The sequence below is a fragment of the Chelonoidis abingdonii genome, chromosome 4, assembly GCF_003597395.2.
Source record: "Chelonoidis abingdonii isolate Lonesome George chromosome 4, CheloAbing_2.0, whole genome shotgun sequence".
Classification (NCBI taxonomy): Eukaryota; Metazoa; Chordata; order Testudines; family Testudinidae; genus Chelonoidis; species Chelonoidis abingdonii.
In genome coordinates this window covers 136,718,979-136,732,863 of record NC_133772.1, presented here as the reverse complement: position 1 = coordinate 136,732,863, position 13,885 = coordinate 136,718,979, and the positions used below count along the sequence as shown (strand labels likewise).

Here is a 13,885-nt window from a genome sequence, read left to right as displayed (position 1 = left end):
CCTGCAATACAAACAGTAAGAAGTCACAAACTCAATGGGCCTGATCCTCCACTCACCTACACCAGTTTTGACTTCAGTGGTGTAGCTCTGGTTTAAAACCACCTTCAACATGGCAGCATCCACAAACTCCCTATGGGCTAGCTTGTGTAACTGTCCTGGTGAACACCTGTTCACGTAAGCAGTGCCCGTGAAATCAAGGTGAGGAAGGGCTGCACAATCTTATCAGACCATTACCTTTACTGTCACATTTTTAAGGGTCTTTTACAGCTGCTAACTTTCCATCTTGTCTTTTGATTCACAGGAAACACAAATTGGGAAAAACTATCGTGGGGTTTCTGCACATGCTGCGTCCCCATAATGAATGAATCCTGCAGTCCGGAAGTCTGCTGCCCAGCAATGCCCTTTGAGGACAGCAGGATACTGCTGGTTGTGTGCTACAGTATTGTTTTTGCCTTAGGCTTGCCAGCGAATTGCTTTACTACATGGCTCACATTTGTACAAATCCAAAAGAAGAATGTTCTTGCCATCTACATTTTTGGCTTATCACTGTGCGAGCTGATGTACTTGAGTACCCTGCCCCTCTGGGCTATCTATGTACAAAACAAACACAGGTGGGAGATGGGGTCAATGGCTTGCAAGCTAACAGGATATATCTTTTTCTGCAATATATATATCAGCATTCTGCTCTTGTGTTGCATTTCTATTGATCGCTATGTAGCAGTGGTGTATGCTTTGGAAACCAAGGGGAAGAGGCAGCAGAGAACTGCAATCTTCATCACATTCATTCTCTTTTCTATAGTTTTAGTAATCCACTGCCCAGTATTTATTTTACAGGATGGCGAGCAGACTTCAAACCGTACAACCTGCTTTGAGACTTTGCCACTCAACTTGAAATTGGCTTATTTCGGCCTTGCCAGGTTCCTAATTGGATTTGCCATTCCTTGCACAGTCCTCATTTTCACAAACTACAGAATTTTCCAAAGTACCGAAATAAGCAGCAGTTTGGGCAAACGCCAAAAAGCCAAAGTGAAGTACTTGGCTATAGCCATCATCACCATTTTTCTGATCTGCTTTGCTCCCTACCACTTGGTGCTCCTGATAAGATCCATAAACTTTCTTTTGCATCAGAAAGACTCATGTTCATTTGAACACGATATATATTCTACTTCTGCGGCATTTCTGTGTTTATCCACTGCTAACAGCGTTGCTGATCCAATCATCTATGTATTGGCTAGTGAACATGCTAGAAAAGATTTCTACACGAGTCTGACAAAATGGAGATATCAGTCATCCATCAATACCAGCCTCAAGTTGAAAAATTCAAAAGAATCACAGGAAGCAGCACAGACATCAGAAAATCAACATTTCACCACACTTTCAAATGAACAGTAGAGGTTTCAACCATCAGCCATCAACAGTGCCTTAATGAGGGTTCTACTGGCAGTGATTAAGGTGTCCCCCGAAAGAGTTGGAGGTCACGTTTGGGGCATCACATCATCTTGATGTGGCTTTGTCACAATGCACGGTCCCAGCACTAAGTTCTTGGAGGCTATGTTGGAGGAGTACTAATGCCTATCAGAAGAGGGATCTGCTGTCTGCTTCCCAACTTATTTAAACCACAGCCCACCAGTATTTTCATTCTAAACCACACTTTGCAAGGAGCAGCTACAGTCAATTGACTGGTTTCCTTCAAGTCAGACTAAAACTTGACAAATTTATTCTCAGGGCTCAATCCTTTTCTTGTACACTTTCAGCACCAACTTTAGCTTCTAAGGGGACTTTTTAGTTCTAATCAAAAAGGAACATCTCAAGGTTTACATGCATGCAGTAGCATTTGTAGTTAAACGCTGGAAATGGTAGATCCAAATTAAAGCCCTGTAAATATTTCTAATAAGCTTTGACATTTGGATTTAATTTACCTGACCTGATCAGGGAAGGCAGAAATCAAGAAGAGTTCCTTGCATTAAGAGTTACCATAAATTATCAGCTTAGAGCATAAGGATAAAACCCCTGCATCAAGCTACTGTACAGGTCTGGAATCCATGGAAATGTATATTTCAAATGTTTGATTCTTTATGTTTGTTCAAATCTTGTACTGTACTTAACAAAGCTTGTAAGAAGTTGTAGCACCTAGTACATGTATGACTATTTTTGATGATTCCTCCCCAGTTTGTTTCAACTTGAACCTTATATCTGCAAGGTATGGCTTAGCATCAGTCTCTTGCAAATAGAACTGTAGAGTCTAAGTTGTGAGCTGATCCTTCAGTATTAGTGTTTGGTTCAGGTACTAGCAGATAGTAGTCCACGGCACTGTTGGCTGCCTGATTAACAGCAAGGTATTGAGATACTGAGACTGATCTACCTTCTGGCACTACTTAAGAGCTCCCCAGGACAGGGTAGTGATATACTGGTTAGACAGAGTTGAGAAACTTTCATTATTGCTGGCTACACTGTACCTGCGAATAAATGGAGATACGTACTGTCCAGTGCCTTCAATCCAGCATGTCTCATGAGGACAAATTAAAAACGAACAAAAAAACGAAAACAAATAATTGTCAGATGGCAGGACATGGTCTGTGATAAGATCTCATGCCTTTCAGACTCTTACAGTCCCTAGATAAAGTGGGCAAAAGATGACAAGAAATCTTATCTTGAAATATACTTGGTATTTATTTAAATTAGACTTTTAATGTTCTTATAAAATACAGTAATGTCATTGTAATTTATTTGTACTGTTGCTCCAGTATTTCTTTTATTTAATTAATCTTACTTTCTTGGACTAAACCAGAATCAGATATGACTGCATATTTACTGTAACATTTATTGTAACTTGTATTGCCATTTAAATGCATCATTCTCTATTCTTTTTTGCATTTTGAAAAAGATACCTTTGAGCCAGCAGGACTTTACCTAAATTTAGTATATTCAGGAGAGGATGAAGTCCCAGTGGTGCAGATTTTTGATCCGGGCATCAGAACATTTACTTGAGCATGCATAGGGGTTTTTGTAGAGAAACAACAGTGGTTCAAGGGAGAACACTAGATTTGTTTATGGGTAAACTGATGGCTCAAGGGAGTATACCAGAGTTGTTTTGTTCAGGTTAGACGATAGGAGCTGATCATTCCTGGCTCTGGGTCGTGTTCCTTGGAGGGAGCTCACAATGCAGTTAGGGAGCTTTACTATTTTGAATACCAAGAGAGGATTTATTACTAGAATTGGTCTGCTAGCTACTGAGCTGGGTGTGTGCAGGCATGGGTTCATTAACACCTGGAGCAGAGATCCCCCATCATGCAGTGCTTCCGTGCTTTTCTGGTCCCAGAGTTCCGTGCAGTTCTTGCCTTGGAACCTGTTCTCCATTCTGTATGCTAAAGGAGATGCCTCCCTGTCCCATCTTTGATGCAAATGAGGCTAGAGGAGTTTCTTTAATCCTGTCACCCTTGTCCTAGGGATTTAGATGTGTCTCCCACTGCCTTTTCATTGCTTTTTGTAAGTCTTTCTTCTGGTCAGTTTTAGTAAAAGCAGAGGCTGGGGGTGGAAAGGTCTTTCATGAGTCAGACAGGCTGGGTACTGTGCCCTGGTTCCCCAAGGATTCAGAACTGCTGGGTAACAGAATTAATTCTAATGTGTTTCTTATTAGCAATGTTGTTTTCCAAAACTTGTATATAGACACAAGAGATTACACTTTCCACAGATTTATGACTTTTGGAAATTGCTGAATACCATAAATTTCTCATGAAGTCTTCTGAATATCAGGCCTTCCATTATTAACAAATAGATACAATGTTGCTGGGAAGGGACCAATACCAAGAGAGGAGTGGCTGGCTCACCACAAAAGCAATTTTCCCTCTCTTGGTATTGACACTTCCTCATCAATTATTGGGAGTGGACTACATCCACCCTGATTGAATTGGCCCTGTCAGCACTGGTCCTTTATTTGTAAGGTAACTCCCTTCTCTTCATGGGTCAGTATATTTATGCCTGCATCTGTAATTTTCACTCCATGCATCTGAAGAAGTGGGTTTTTTACCCATGAAAGCTTATGTCCAAATAAATCTGTTAGTCTTTAAGGTGCCACCAGTCTCCTCGTTATTTAAGTTTAAGACATTAAGGCTGAGATTTTCATTCACACACATACACACACACACACACAGCATTCATCATAGCTACTTGGACGTGATGAAGCCGACAGGTGCCATTTCACCTTAGGGAGGAAGATTCTACTCCCACCTACACACACACACACACACACACACACACAGTGTTCATCACACCTACTTGGACATGACGCCCATGTGAACCTCCAGACTGCTAGACTAAGCCTGAGTTTGGAGACAAGTCGGTGAGGATATAGCATCAGTTTTGGCTCTGTTCCTGAAGAAACCTGGATTTCCCTGTAACTGGTCTTCAGAGATCCAATCCTCCATTCCCTGCACACCCATGCTTCCCACTAAAGAGGGTGAGAGTTTTTGGTGTGCAACAGGGGCCACATTCTGAAGTCCTACATAGTATTACCTCAATCTTTACTCAAGCCTAATTCTCATGACTTGATTTGGCTGGGAAAAATAAACCATTGCTTTCGCTGTGTTGTTGCCCAGACATTCATAACATGACTGGAAGATGAGTGCCTTGACTGTAAGCATCTCTAGTGAATATTTATTAACATGAATCATTTCTTACTGGTAATTAGAGCTACTCAAATAATTCACTGCAACCAATTTATCTGACTGGGATTTTTTCAGTGACTCATCAGATTCTTTCAAAATAATCATCTTATTTTTAGCCACTTTTTGTGAGAACATGAAAAACAGTAGATTTATTTAAAACTTCCATGCCTTGGGCTTCAGTGTATTGATATTGTTACTGCTAAGACGTTTGAAAAACTAAGAAATCCTTCCAATAGATGAATTGTAGTGTGAGCGATGCTTTTAAACTCTGCTTTAAAAGGTGTTATTACATGCGGTATTTGTGTAGTTGGTACCTGAAGTTCTTTAACAGGCAGGAAATAGACATGCTATGATGAGCGTGAGCTCAAACTCCTTGACGGCAGGATAGGAGATCTTGAAGTCTGTGGTTGCTGTGCTTGTGGCTACCCTGACTCAGTGTCTGAAAGCATTTTTGCATGGCAAACTCTCTTCAGTTCAATAAGTCTGTGAAAACTAACTCAGGGCCAAGTTTCTAACAACAGCCTCTAAGCTCACACCTCCCATGATCCCGCACAGGCTGACCTGTTTTCTTTTTTCAGGGACTCTGAGTAATTTTTTCATGCCGCAATTTGATAACTCTTCTTCTTAACCACTTTGTCTTCCTATAGAGCATAGGCTAGGTTGTTCTTTTTTGATGCAGCCTGGAGTGGGGAGCAATGCAGAAGCTCCCCGCCCCAGAGACTGCTCAGAGAGGAGTTGTGTCTTAATGAGATGCAATTGCCCTTCAAACCTCCTGGTGTGCATGGGGAGTGTGCCGGGTGCAGTGTCCTCTATGTTGCACCTCCCAGCGTACCCAGATGGTTCTTGTGGTCAGGATTTAGGGCTGCTGAGGACATGGCCCTGTCCCTTCCCCATCCCTGCTGGGGTGACATGCACCCTGAAACAAACGTAGCAGTCCCTCTGGTCCCCTTGTGCAATTAACCCTTTTACAAGAGAGGGGACCACCTTGCCCTGTATTTGCACAAGGGCCCAGAGGCGGATTAAGATTTATTGGGGCCCTGGGCACAAAGAACCCCTGACACAGGTTCCCACACCCTGTTCTTCCTCTTCCCCCCCAAGGTCTCGCCCCCTTGGCCTGACCAGAAGCTGAGCCATGGTAAGAGCTGCCCAGGAAGCCCAGGCCACTGTGGGGAGCCCCAGACCCTTCATGTGCCCTGGGGGGCAGGAACACAGGCTGGGGACTGCTCTCAAGCACCCTGGCCTCTTGCCCAGGGCAGCTGGAGGGTTCCGGGCTCCCCACATCTGCCTGGTCTCTCTGGGTGGCTCTTACTACAGCCCAGGGTGACCGTGTGTCCTGTCCTTTAGCTGAGATGGTCCCCTTTTTAAGCCCTGCCCCAAATATAATGACTTTTTGGCAAAACTGGGCATTTGTCCTGGTTGCTCATGCCAACTGATGATCAGGTGGCAGAAGCAAATGGGACAAATGCCCAGTTTTGCCAAAAAGGGGTTGGGGGGATGAGTGGAGGGGCTTGGGCCAACTCCACATGGGAGACAGGGGAAAGGGGCTTGGATCAGCTTCATGCAGGGGAGGGAGGAGGTAATATGCTCACCCTACCACAGCCAGGCTCCGGCTTCTGACCTGGCCAGGGGCCAGAGCCTCAGAGGAGGAGAAAGAGCAGGGCAGCAGAGTCTCGGGGGAGAGGAAGAGCAGGGGGTAGGGCCAAGGCTCCAGCTCTCCTGCATGGCCCCCCAAATTGATTAGGGGCCCTGGGCACAGACACTGTGGGCTTGTGCCGTAATCAGCCACTGCAAGGGCACAAACTAGCCCTATAACACATAGATTTAAAAAGAAACTGACACGAGCTGTAAAAAGAAAAGCTTAGCTGAAATATTATTTGACATTTTAACTGGAGCAGCTGCTGTCATCACCAGCAAGGACAAGAACCTTTAACTAGGATTTTAAACTAATAATTTGTACCTCATCCATCTCATTTAGCTCATTAATAACTGTTGGAGGTTGTAGTCAGATTTTTGACCCTTCCAGGGAGTTGCACAGATATGAAGCAAGAAACAAAACAAAAAAGGAAAAAAAGCCAACACGGTTTTGCAAAAAGGCTAAACGTTTGCAGAGCGATGAAGGTCTAAGATATGAAATGTGGTAAAAATATGTCACGGAACATCATGTGAAACCCAAATGCTGTACACAAGCGGTCAGAGGCAGCTGCCTTTTTAGTACCGGAAAGAATGCATCTCTTTTGGAGGCCTTGCTACATAACAGGGCCCAGAGTGGATCTATAACCAAAAAAGATCAAATCTATCAAATCACAAGGTCTTACCCTAACATTTTCTTGAGAAAGAGTTGGCATTTGAGTGTGCAAGGCACAGGACAGCCATGAACACACTGGTGAAGACCCTAACCCTGCAACCACTAATGCATGTGCATAACATTACACATGTACCTAAAGTTGCTCACAGTCTAAATCAGTCTGTGCTTCAGCTCCCTATTTGTAAAGTGGAGATAATAATCCTTCCTGTCTCCCACCCTTTGTCTGTCTTGTCTAGTCAGACTGTAACTCGCTTTGGGGCAGAGAGTGTCACTTACCATGTGTTCGTACAGTGCCTAGCACACTACAGCTCAGCTCTTAGTCGTGGCCTCCACAAGCTACTGAAAGGCAAATAATAATGTTTCAGCATTTGTTGGGACAGGTCCAGAGCAAATTGTTTACATCAATTTTTTGGGACAGTTTTGGAATCTTTTAACTTTTCTGGAAATTTTGGAGCTTTTTGACCTTCCGAAGGTGATTTGGGGCCTGTTTCTGGACCTTTGGGGAATTTTCTGAGATGCTTTTTAACCACTTTATACATTCTTTCTGGACCTTTCTGGGATACTTTTAAGGCACTTCTTGGCCCTAACATGCTCCCACAATCAAAAGAATAAATTAATAATGGCAGCATGTATGTAATGTCTGCATCTAGAGTATGAACCCTCTGGGACAAGCCTGTCTTCAGCGAGACAAACAAGACACCACTGGCTGCAACACAGATAATGACCAGTAATACTAATAGTATCTACCATTATAACTCCTGTTCACTTGTGGTGGCAGCTCAGAGTGTTGGCAAGAATCTTTACAAGCCTGAGTGATCTGATTGTCTGACAAAGCCTCTTCCCATCTTCCCCCACAGTAGCAATTAAGGTAGGTGAGAGGCACCTGCTGTCAGAATGGGACTTTCTGAGCAGAGGACCATGAGCCTGAATGGCCTTGACAGCCTGTAGAATCCCAGGCCTAGCAAAGTTTAAGGGCATCATCTGCTATGCGTTCCTTTGCTTAATTTGGCTTGATTCTATTGCTTTGTGAATACTTCTGGTGGCAGCAGCAGTTTAGGCTAATACTACCCACTGCAGGTAGCTTTGTTTACTGCATCATTCAAACATTTGTAAGTAAGCATTTAAGATGCAATACTGATAGGTGCTCCATGAGCAATTGAAGTACACCAGGTCATTTCCAATTAGCGATGCATAAAATCCTGTCTGTTTCTTTAATCCTTCCATTCAACTCAAGTCTTTCCTTGACAAGAGTTTTGGTGACTGTCGGTCCATAGCCCCTCGGAGAGTAGCACATTTACTGCAATTTAGGAGATATGTTTGCAGCGTTAACAAGAATATCTTCAGAGAAGACTGACACCTAAACAGTATATACAAATCGGCTACCACTAAGCAGACTACTGTATAAATCTAAAACAAGTATTTCTCATAATTACTCAGCTTCATGGACTCCCTGATCTCCTGAGGTTTAAGTTTGGATGTCATGATATACATATGTAGGGGTGGGGAATAACCCAGAATAAAAGGGGAAGTGAAAGCCACAGCACCCGCCGTGGGACAGAGAAGAAGTTGTCTCTGCCAGGTCTGTGGAGAGATGGATGAAAGTCCTGCAGGTCAATTAGAAGGGGAGATTTACCAAACCCTACTGCAACAGAAGACAAGGCTTTGGGAGACCATCTCCAGTACTTCTGGAAACTCCACGTATCGCACGGGGCTTTGTAAATGCACTTTCCCTTATGACTCAGCCAAGGGTCTTCCCAAGAGTTAACAAAATTATTATGTCAGTGTTTCTCAATTCAAAGAACCACATTGCCTAACTAGAAATTTCCCTCTCACATGAGGAAGTCAGTAATTGTGATAAGGCTTTGGGCTTTGTGCTGCCATGTTAGTCAATGTCAGATTTAAAAATTTTATTAAAGCTAATGTTAAAAAAAAATTATATAGTACACAGGTTAAGAAAAGAGTTTCTGTACATCTGGGTATAGAGCTTAGATTATCCACAGTACAAAGTTTGTTTTAAAAAGTCGTAAGATACATATTGTGCATAATCAGCAATAACTAGAGTGATCAGATGTCCCATTTTTAAAGGGCCAGTCCCGTTTTTGGGGACTTTTTCTTATATAGGCACCTATTACCCCTCACCCCCCATCCTGTTTTTTCACAGTTGCTGTCTGGTCACCCTAGCAATAACCCAAATTAAGGTGAATAAATTTAACAATACAGTTTAGATATTAGAATCCAAATACTCGGATACATCACTCATGAAAATTTATACAGAGAATTGGTTGTAGAAAGCAAATATAGGAATGAGTGTAGATTGTCCCTCAGTAATTGAATATTTAGGGTAGAGTGTCCATTTGGAAAATACAATCCATGAGGAAAGTATTTCAGATACTTTCCCCACTGCGCTTCTCATCAGCACTCCAGCTCATCCCTCCTGGTATTGCTGATGTCCGAGGATGTATTCTATTGAGATGTCCCTCAACCACCTGATGGCATCTGACACCAGGAGTTGCTGCATCAGCTGAGTGTAACGCTAGAACTGGATTCCCTCCTTTATGGAATTGCCTCTAATTTATTTTTCTTCAGGGTGAAAACCTGCTTTTTTATCAAATATCCACGAGGAATAACAGCATAAAAGAAATCAAATCTTATCACATCCACCTCATGTGTGAGGACATATAAAGCAATTACAGGCAACTTGACTTGAGGCTGAACCAAAATTCTGGATCCAGATACCCCTGAAGTCAGTGGAAGATTGGAGCAGAATCTGAACCTTGTGGCAGGCATCAGGAATCAGGATCACAGAAATGTAGGGCTGGAAGGTATCATAACCTAATTCCCCAATCTGGACCTTAGCGTCCAAAATGTGGGTGCCTAGCATGAACCTCCTAGTTCATCACTATCATAAGCCTAACTCCCAAATCTGGACCTTAGCGTCCAAAATGTGGGTGCCTAGCATGAACCTCCAAGCTTAATTTCCAGCTTGGATCTTATCTCGCTGCCACCAGACAGGAATTACAGCGCCTGTCTCGCTCTGGTCCCCCAAACTTTCCCTAGAGGGACCCCAAGACCCAGACGCTCTAAGTCTTATCGGCAAGGGAAATAACCCACTTCCCTTCCCCCTCTCTCTCCCACACAGACTTTCCTCTCCGGGCTAACCTGAGAGTACTCATGCAATCTCTTTACATCACAATACCAAGAAGCATGTCTCCTCTGTTTCACAAAGAGACAAACCCCAAATACAAGGAAACAGAAATGATTCTATCTCTCTTTCCTCCTCCCACAAATTCCCTGGTACTGCAGAGTTTACCCTCCCCAGAGAGAAAAACTCAAACAAGTCTTAAAAAGAAAACTTTATATAAAAAGAAATAAAAAGGCATAAGAATATAAACCCTGCATTAAGTGATAATACAGGGCTATTGCTTATAAGAAAATGTGAATAAACAGTCTGATTCAAAAAGATATCCAATTTGAAACTTTCCAGCAAGTTACACACATGTAAATACACCCAAAACAACATAAAAGCCTATATTGTTTTTCTACCTGTACTTACAAGTTGGACACAGAAGATTAGAAGACAGAAAGAACCTCCTCATAGCTGAGATACAGACAAAAAGACTCAGACCCCAAAAATACCCTCCCTGACTTTGAAAAATCCAATTTCCTGATTGGTCCTCTGGTCAGGTGTTTGGTTCCCTTTGTTAACCCTTTACAGGTAAAAGAAACATTAACCCTTAGCTATCTATTTATGACAGAAGGGCCCTCAAGAGATCATCTTGTCTAGTGCCCTGTGCAGAGGCATGACTAAGTATACCTAGACCATTCATGTAGCGGGACATTCCCGGGCCTTTTCTTTTCTGTATGCTGGTTCAGGGTCTCTCCTGAAGATACCTGGATGGCTATCTTGGTCTAACGGAGCTGGAAAGTCCTGCCAAGAAAATAAAAGATCGTATGTTTTTGTCTGTGGAAAGAAAGAAAAGAATCCTTGCCCTACAATGATCCTCACCCCTCAAACCTCCAGACGTTGGGAAAATTCCTGTCTGGATTCAAACAGTGTGACTCAGGTCCACCTCTCTATTGTAATTGACAATGCTGTAAAATGATCAGTAGTTATAACAGATAACCTTAACATCTCTATGCCTCAGCATTAGGCATCCAGTTCACTCACTGATGTAACCCCCATCCCCCCTCTCCTGTTCACTAGCCCAGTGGGAGGTTGTTCAAGATAGGGGAAGCCTGCTGAGGCTCCTTTGTGTGCTCTGTGTTGTGTGTCAGTATGTGTTCACCTGAGACCAGACCCAGGGCTGTCCTTAGGCATATGTTGCTGCGCAGGGCACCGGAAAACTTGGAGCATCCCTGGGTTTTAGTGTCCACATCCGCTTCCCCCCCGCCCCCACCTCTTCCTATCCCTGTTCTGACCAATTCTGCAGGCTCCCACCACAGCTGGCTGCTGCAGCCTGGTAAGTCTCCCTCCAGAGGGGATCTAGTACTTAAAATTGAAAAAGCTTTCCAGCCTGCCAGACCTATTAGCATAACACTGAAACTGTTAAAAAGCCATTCAAGTGGTAATGAAGCCATTTCACAGGCATTTGCCAACACCCAGGTATATGATCAGTTTCTGAATTTACTGACAAAAACAGCTGTGCAATACTGTAATATTTACTCAGAACATGTTAGCCTATGGGACCTTAGTTTTAAAGCAAATTTTAAACTATTTCCCTAGTGTGTTGCTGAAGATTATGAAATCACGTCTCTAAAAAATCCTTGGATAGATTTTTAGATCCGCAGTCTGAATATTCATCTTTAGCCTTAAATGCTTGGATCTTCAGACATAGCATGTTTTAAATAAATCCTTCAAAAGACCACCCTTATCTAAAATACACATGTGAGCCCCAGCTGCCATCAAGCATAAGGGCACCTGTTTAATAATACTGCATAGGGCCCCATAAATCGTAAGGACGGCCCTGACCAGATCCACTCAGACAAAACACCAGGAACAGAGCTTTATTCTGTAAAGAACATAGAACAGGATTTCAGTCCAGCAGCCTCCTCTCTGCTTGCCTGCTACATGCTCCCAGCTCAATCAGTGCTGAGACCTCCTGCTGGGGCAGGAGCAAAGATAGGACCTGGCAGTAACCAGGAAGTTCTCCCAACATGCTGCAATTTGTAGTCCACAACTTGTAGTTCCCAGTTGAATTGTTGAAGCACATGGGACCTTGGGCTACACAGAGATAACATTATATACCAGGAATGCATCATTCATATTATTTTCATTGTTGTTACTTTTTAATTATTATGACATCATATTATGGTCTGTGTCAAACAGACTATGGACACAATAGAGGCTGTGGAGAGTGACGCCTCTGCCTCCATCCAGACCTCCAATACTGTGGCATGACTACAAAGGGAGCCCATAAGATCCCTGGGGTGATGTGGAAGTATGTCCTCAGGGAGCTGCCAGTTTCCCTCTGTTCCATGTACCTGTGGTCTCTTTAGCCAGTATAAGTCAAGCACTGGTCTCTATATTATAAACTTTAAATGATATTATTAACCTGGTACTAGGAAGTATAACTGTTTTAATATAAAAAGCAAAAAGGCCTGGCCTAAAAGTGTTTTGAAATTGTCTAGCTGGCAGCTTTATTGTCAATTTGGCTTCCATATGCAGCTAAGGGAAAAGAAACATCAACAACAAGATCTGATTCATGCTGACATTTTAATGCATGGAATGTCATGTTTCAATAACACTGCACATGGCCACATGAGGGCACCAAACCCTAATCTATTTCGTCTCACTTCTCGGACATGCTGGACCTTTCAGCAGAGGAAAGAAAACGAGCGTCTCTCTTCATTTTTCTTTGTCTATCACAAATTCTCAGGCTGCATGATACTAAAGTTTAAAAAAAGGAGAGCGAGGAAATATAAAGGGCAAATCTGATCTACGCTGTGACAAGCGTGGTCTATGGGGAAAAATAAATCACAAATTTAAAAAATGAAAAACTGGGGATCTATTTTTGTTTCTACGAATTAAACCTCTAGAGTCTAGAGAGTAGCTTCAGGAAAGAGGACAATTTCAGCACCTCCAACTGACTGGGATTGAAAATGCTAATGATGCTCTGAATATTTAGGTATCTGCTGAGCCATATGTAAGGTGGGGTTGTGATATTTATCAATCTAAGGTAGGGGGTCTCAATCTGTTCCAGAGAAGGAGTCCACTGTACAGAGACCTCCTTTTTATCTAATAATAAAGTAATAAAGGGAGGGTGAGTGCAACCTGCCTGGATCCCTTTCTGACTCCCGCTAGGTTGCAAACCCATGATCTAAGGTATTTGTGTGGAGCCAATCACCTTGATATCTTAATGCTAAATAAGTATTGAAATAGCGCTTCCAAAGAAAAAATCCAGGTACACTGGCATCATTGTCTATTGCAAGATTACCAACTCTATTATTGCAAGTCTTGTAATATTTGGTGTTTTTCTTAAATCTCAAGCTGTTGAAATTAAGGGGTTGCATGAGAATCTCAGGAGTTAAAGTGCATTTCTAGCCCTTGTATTTGCATAGAAACCTTGGAAACTAGAGCCAAGTGCATTCTACAGGCTCAGAAACCAAAAGGCAAAGAAAAAGAACCTAACGTATTATTTCTGGAAAAAAAGTCATAATTTTTAGCTATGTTCATGATTTGAGGGCCTGATTTCTGCTTTTTACCTCTTGGGATTGGTGAGGCTGCACTAACTTGGCCACCACATCACTCATTTGTATTGTGCCTTTCACAGAAAATTCTTCTGCATAGGATACTACAGTACTGGAAATACTGGTTTTTGAAAGCAGAACAGTGCTCTGGAATCACTGTCTTACTAAAACGTTGTGAAACCAGAAGCTAGAGAACAACAAAGTGCAACACCAAAGCAAGGGTCTAAAA

At 42.7% G+C, this 13,885-nt stretch overlaps 1 protein-coding gene across 1 annotated transcript; it reads left to right on the top strand.

Moving 5' to 3' along the window:
* The first annotated feature begins 307 nt into the window (after positions 1–307).
* Positions 308–4,069, top strand: GPR132 (G protein-coupled receptor 132). Its single transcript, XM_032768815.2, has one exon. The coding sequence runs from the start codon at positions 358–360 to the stop codon at positions 1,390–1,392; it is 1,035 nt and encodes a 344-aa protein (XP_032624706.1). The 5' UTR covers positions 308–357; the 3' UTR covers positions 1,393–4,069.
* The last annotated feature ends 9,816 nt before the right edge of the window (positions 4,070–13,885 follow it).

Bases quoted from the DNA above. Each gene is read 5' to 3' on its own strand.
- GPR132 (XM_032768815.2), top strand. From the start codon at position 358: ATGAATGAATCCTGCAGTCCGGAAGTCTGCTGCCCAGCAATGCCCTTT.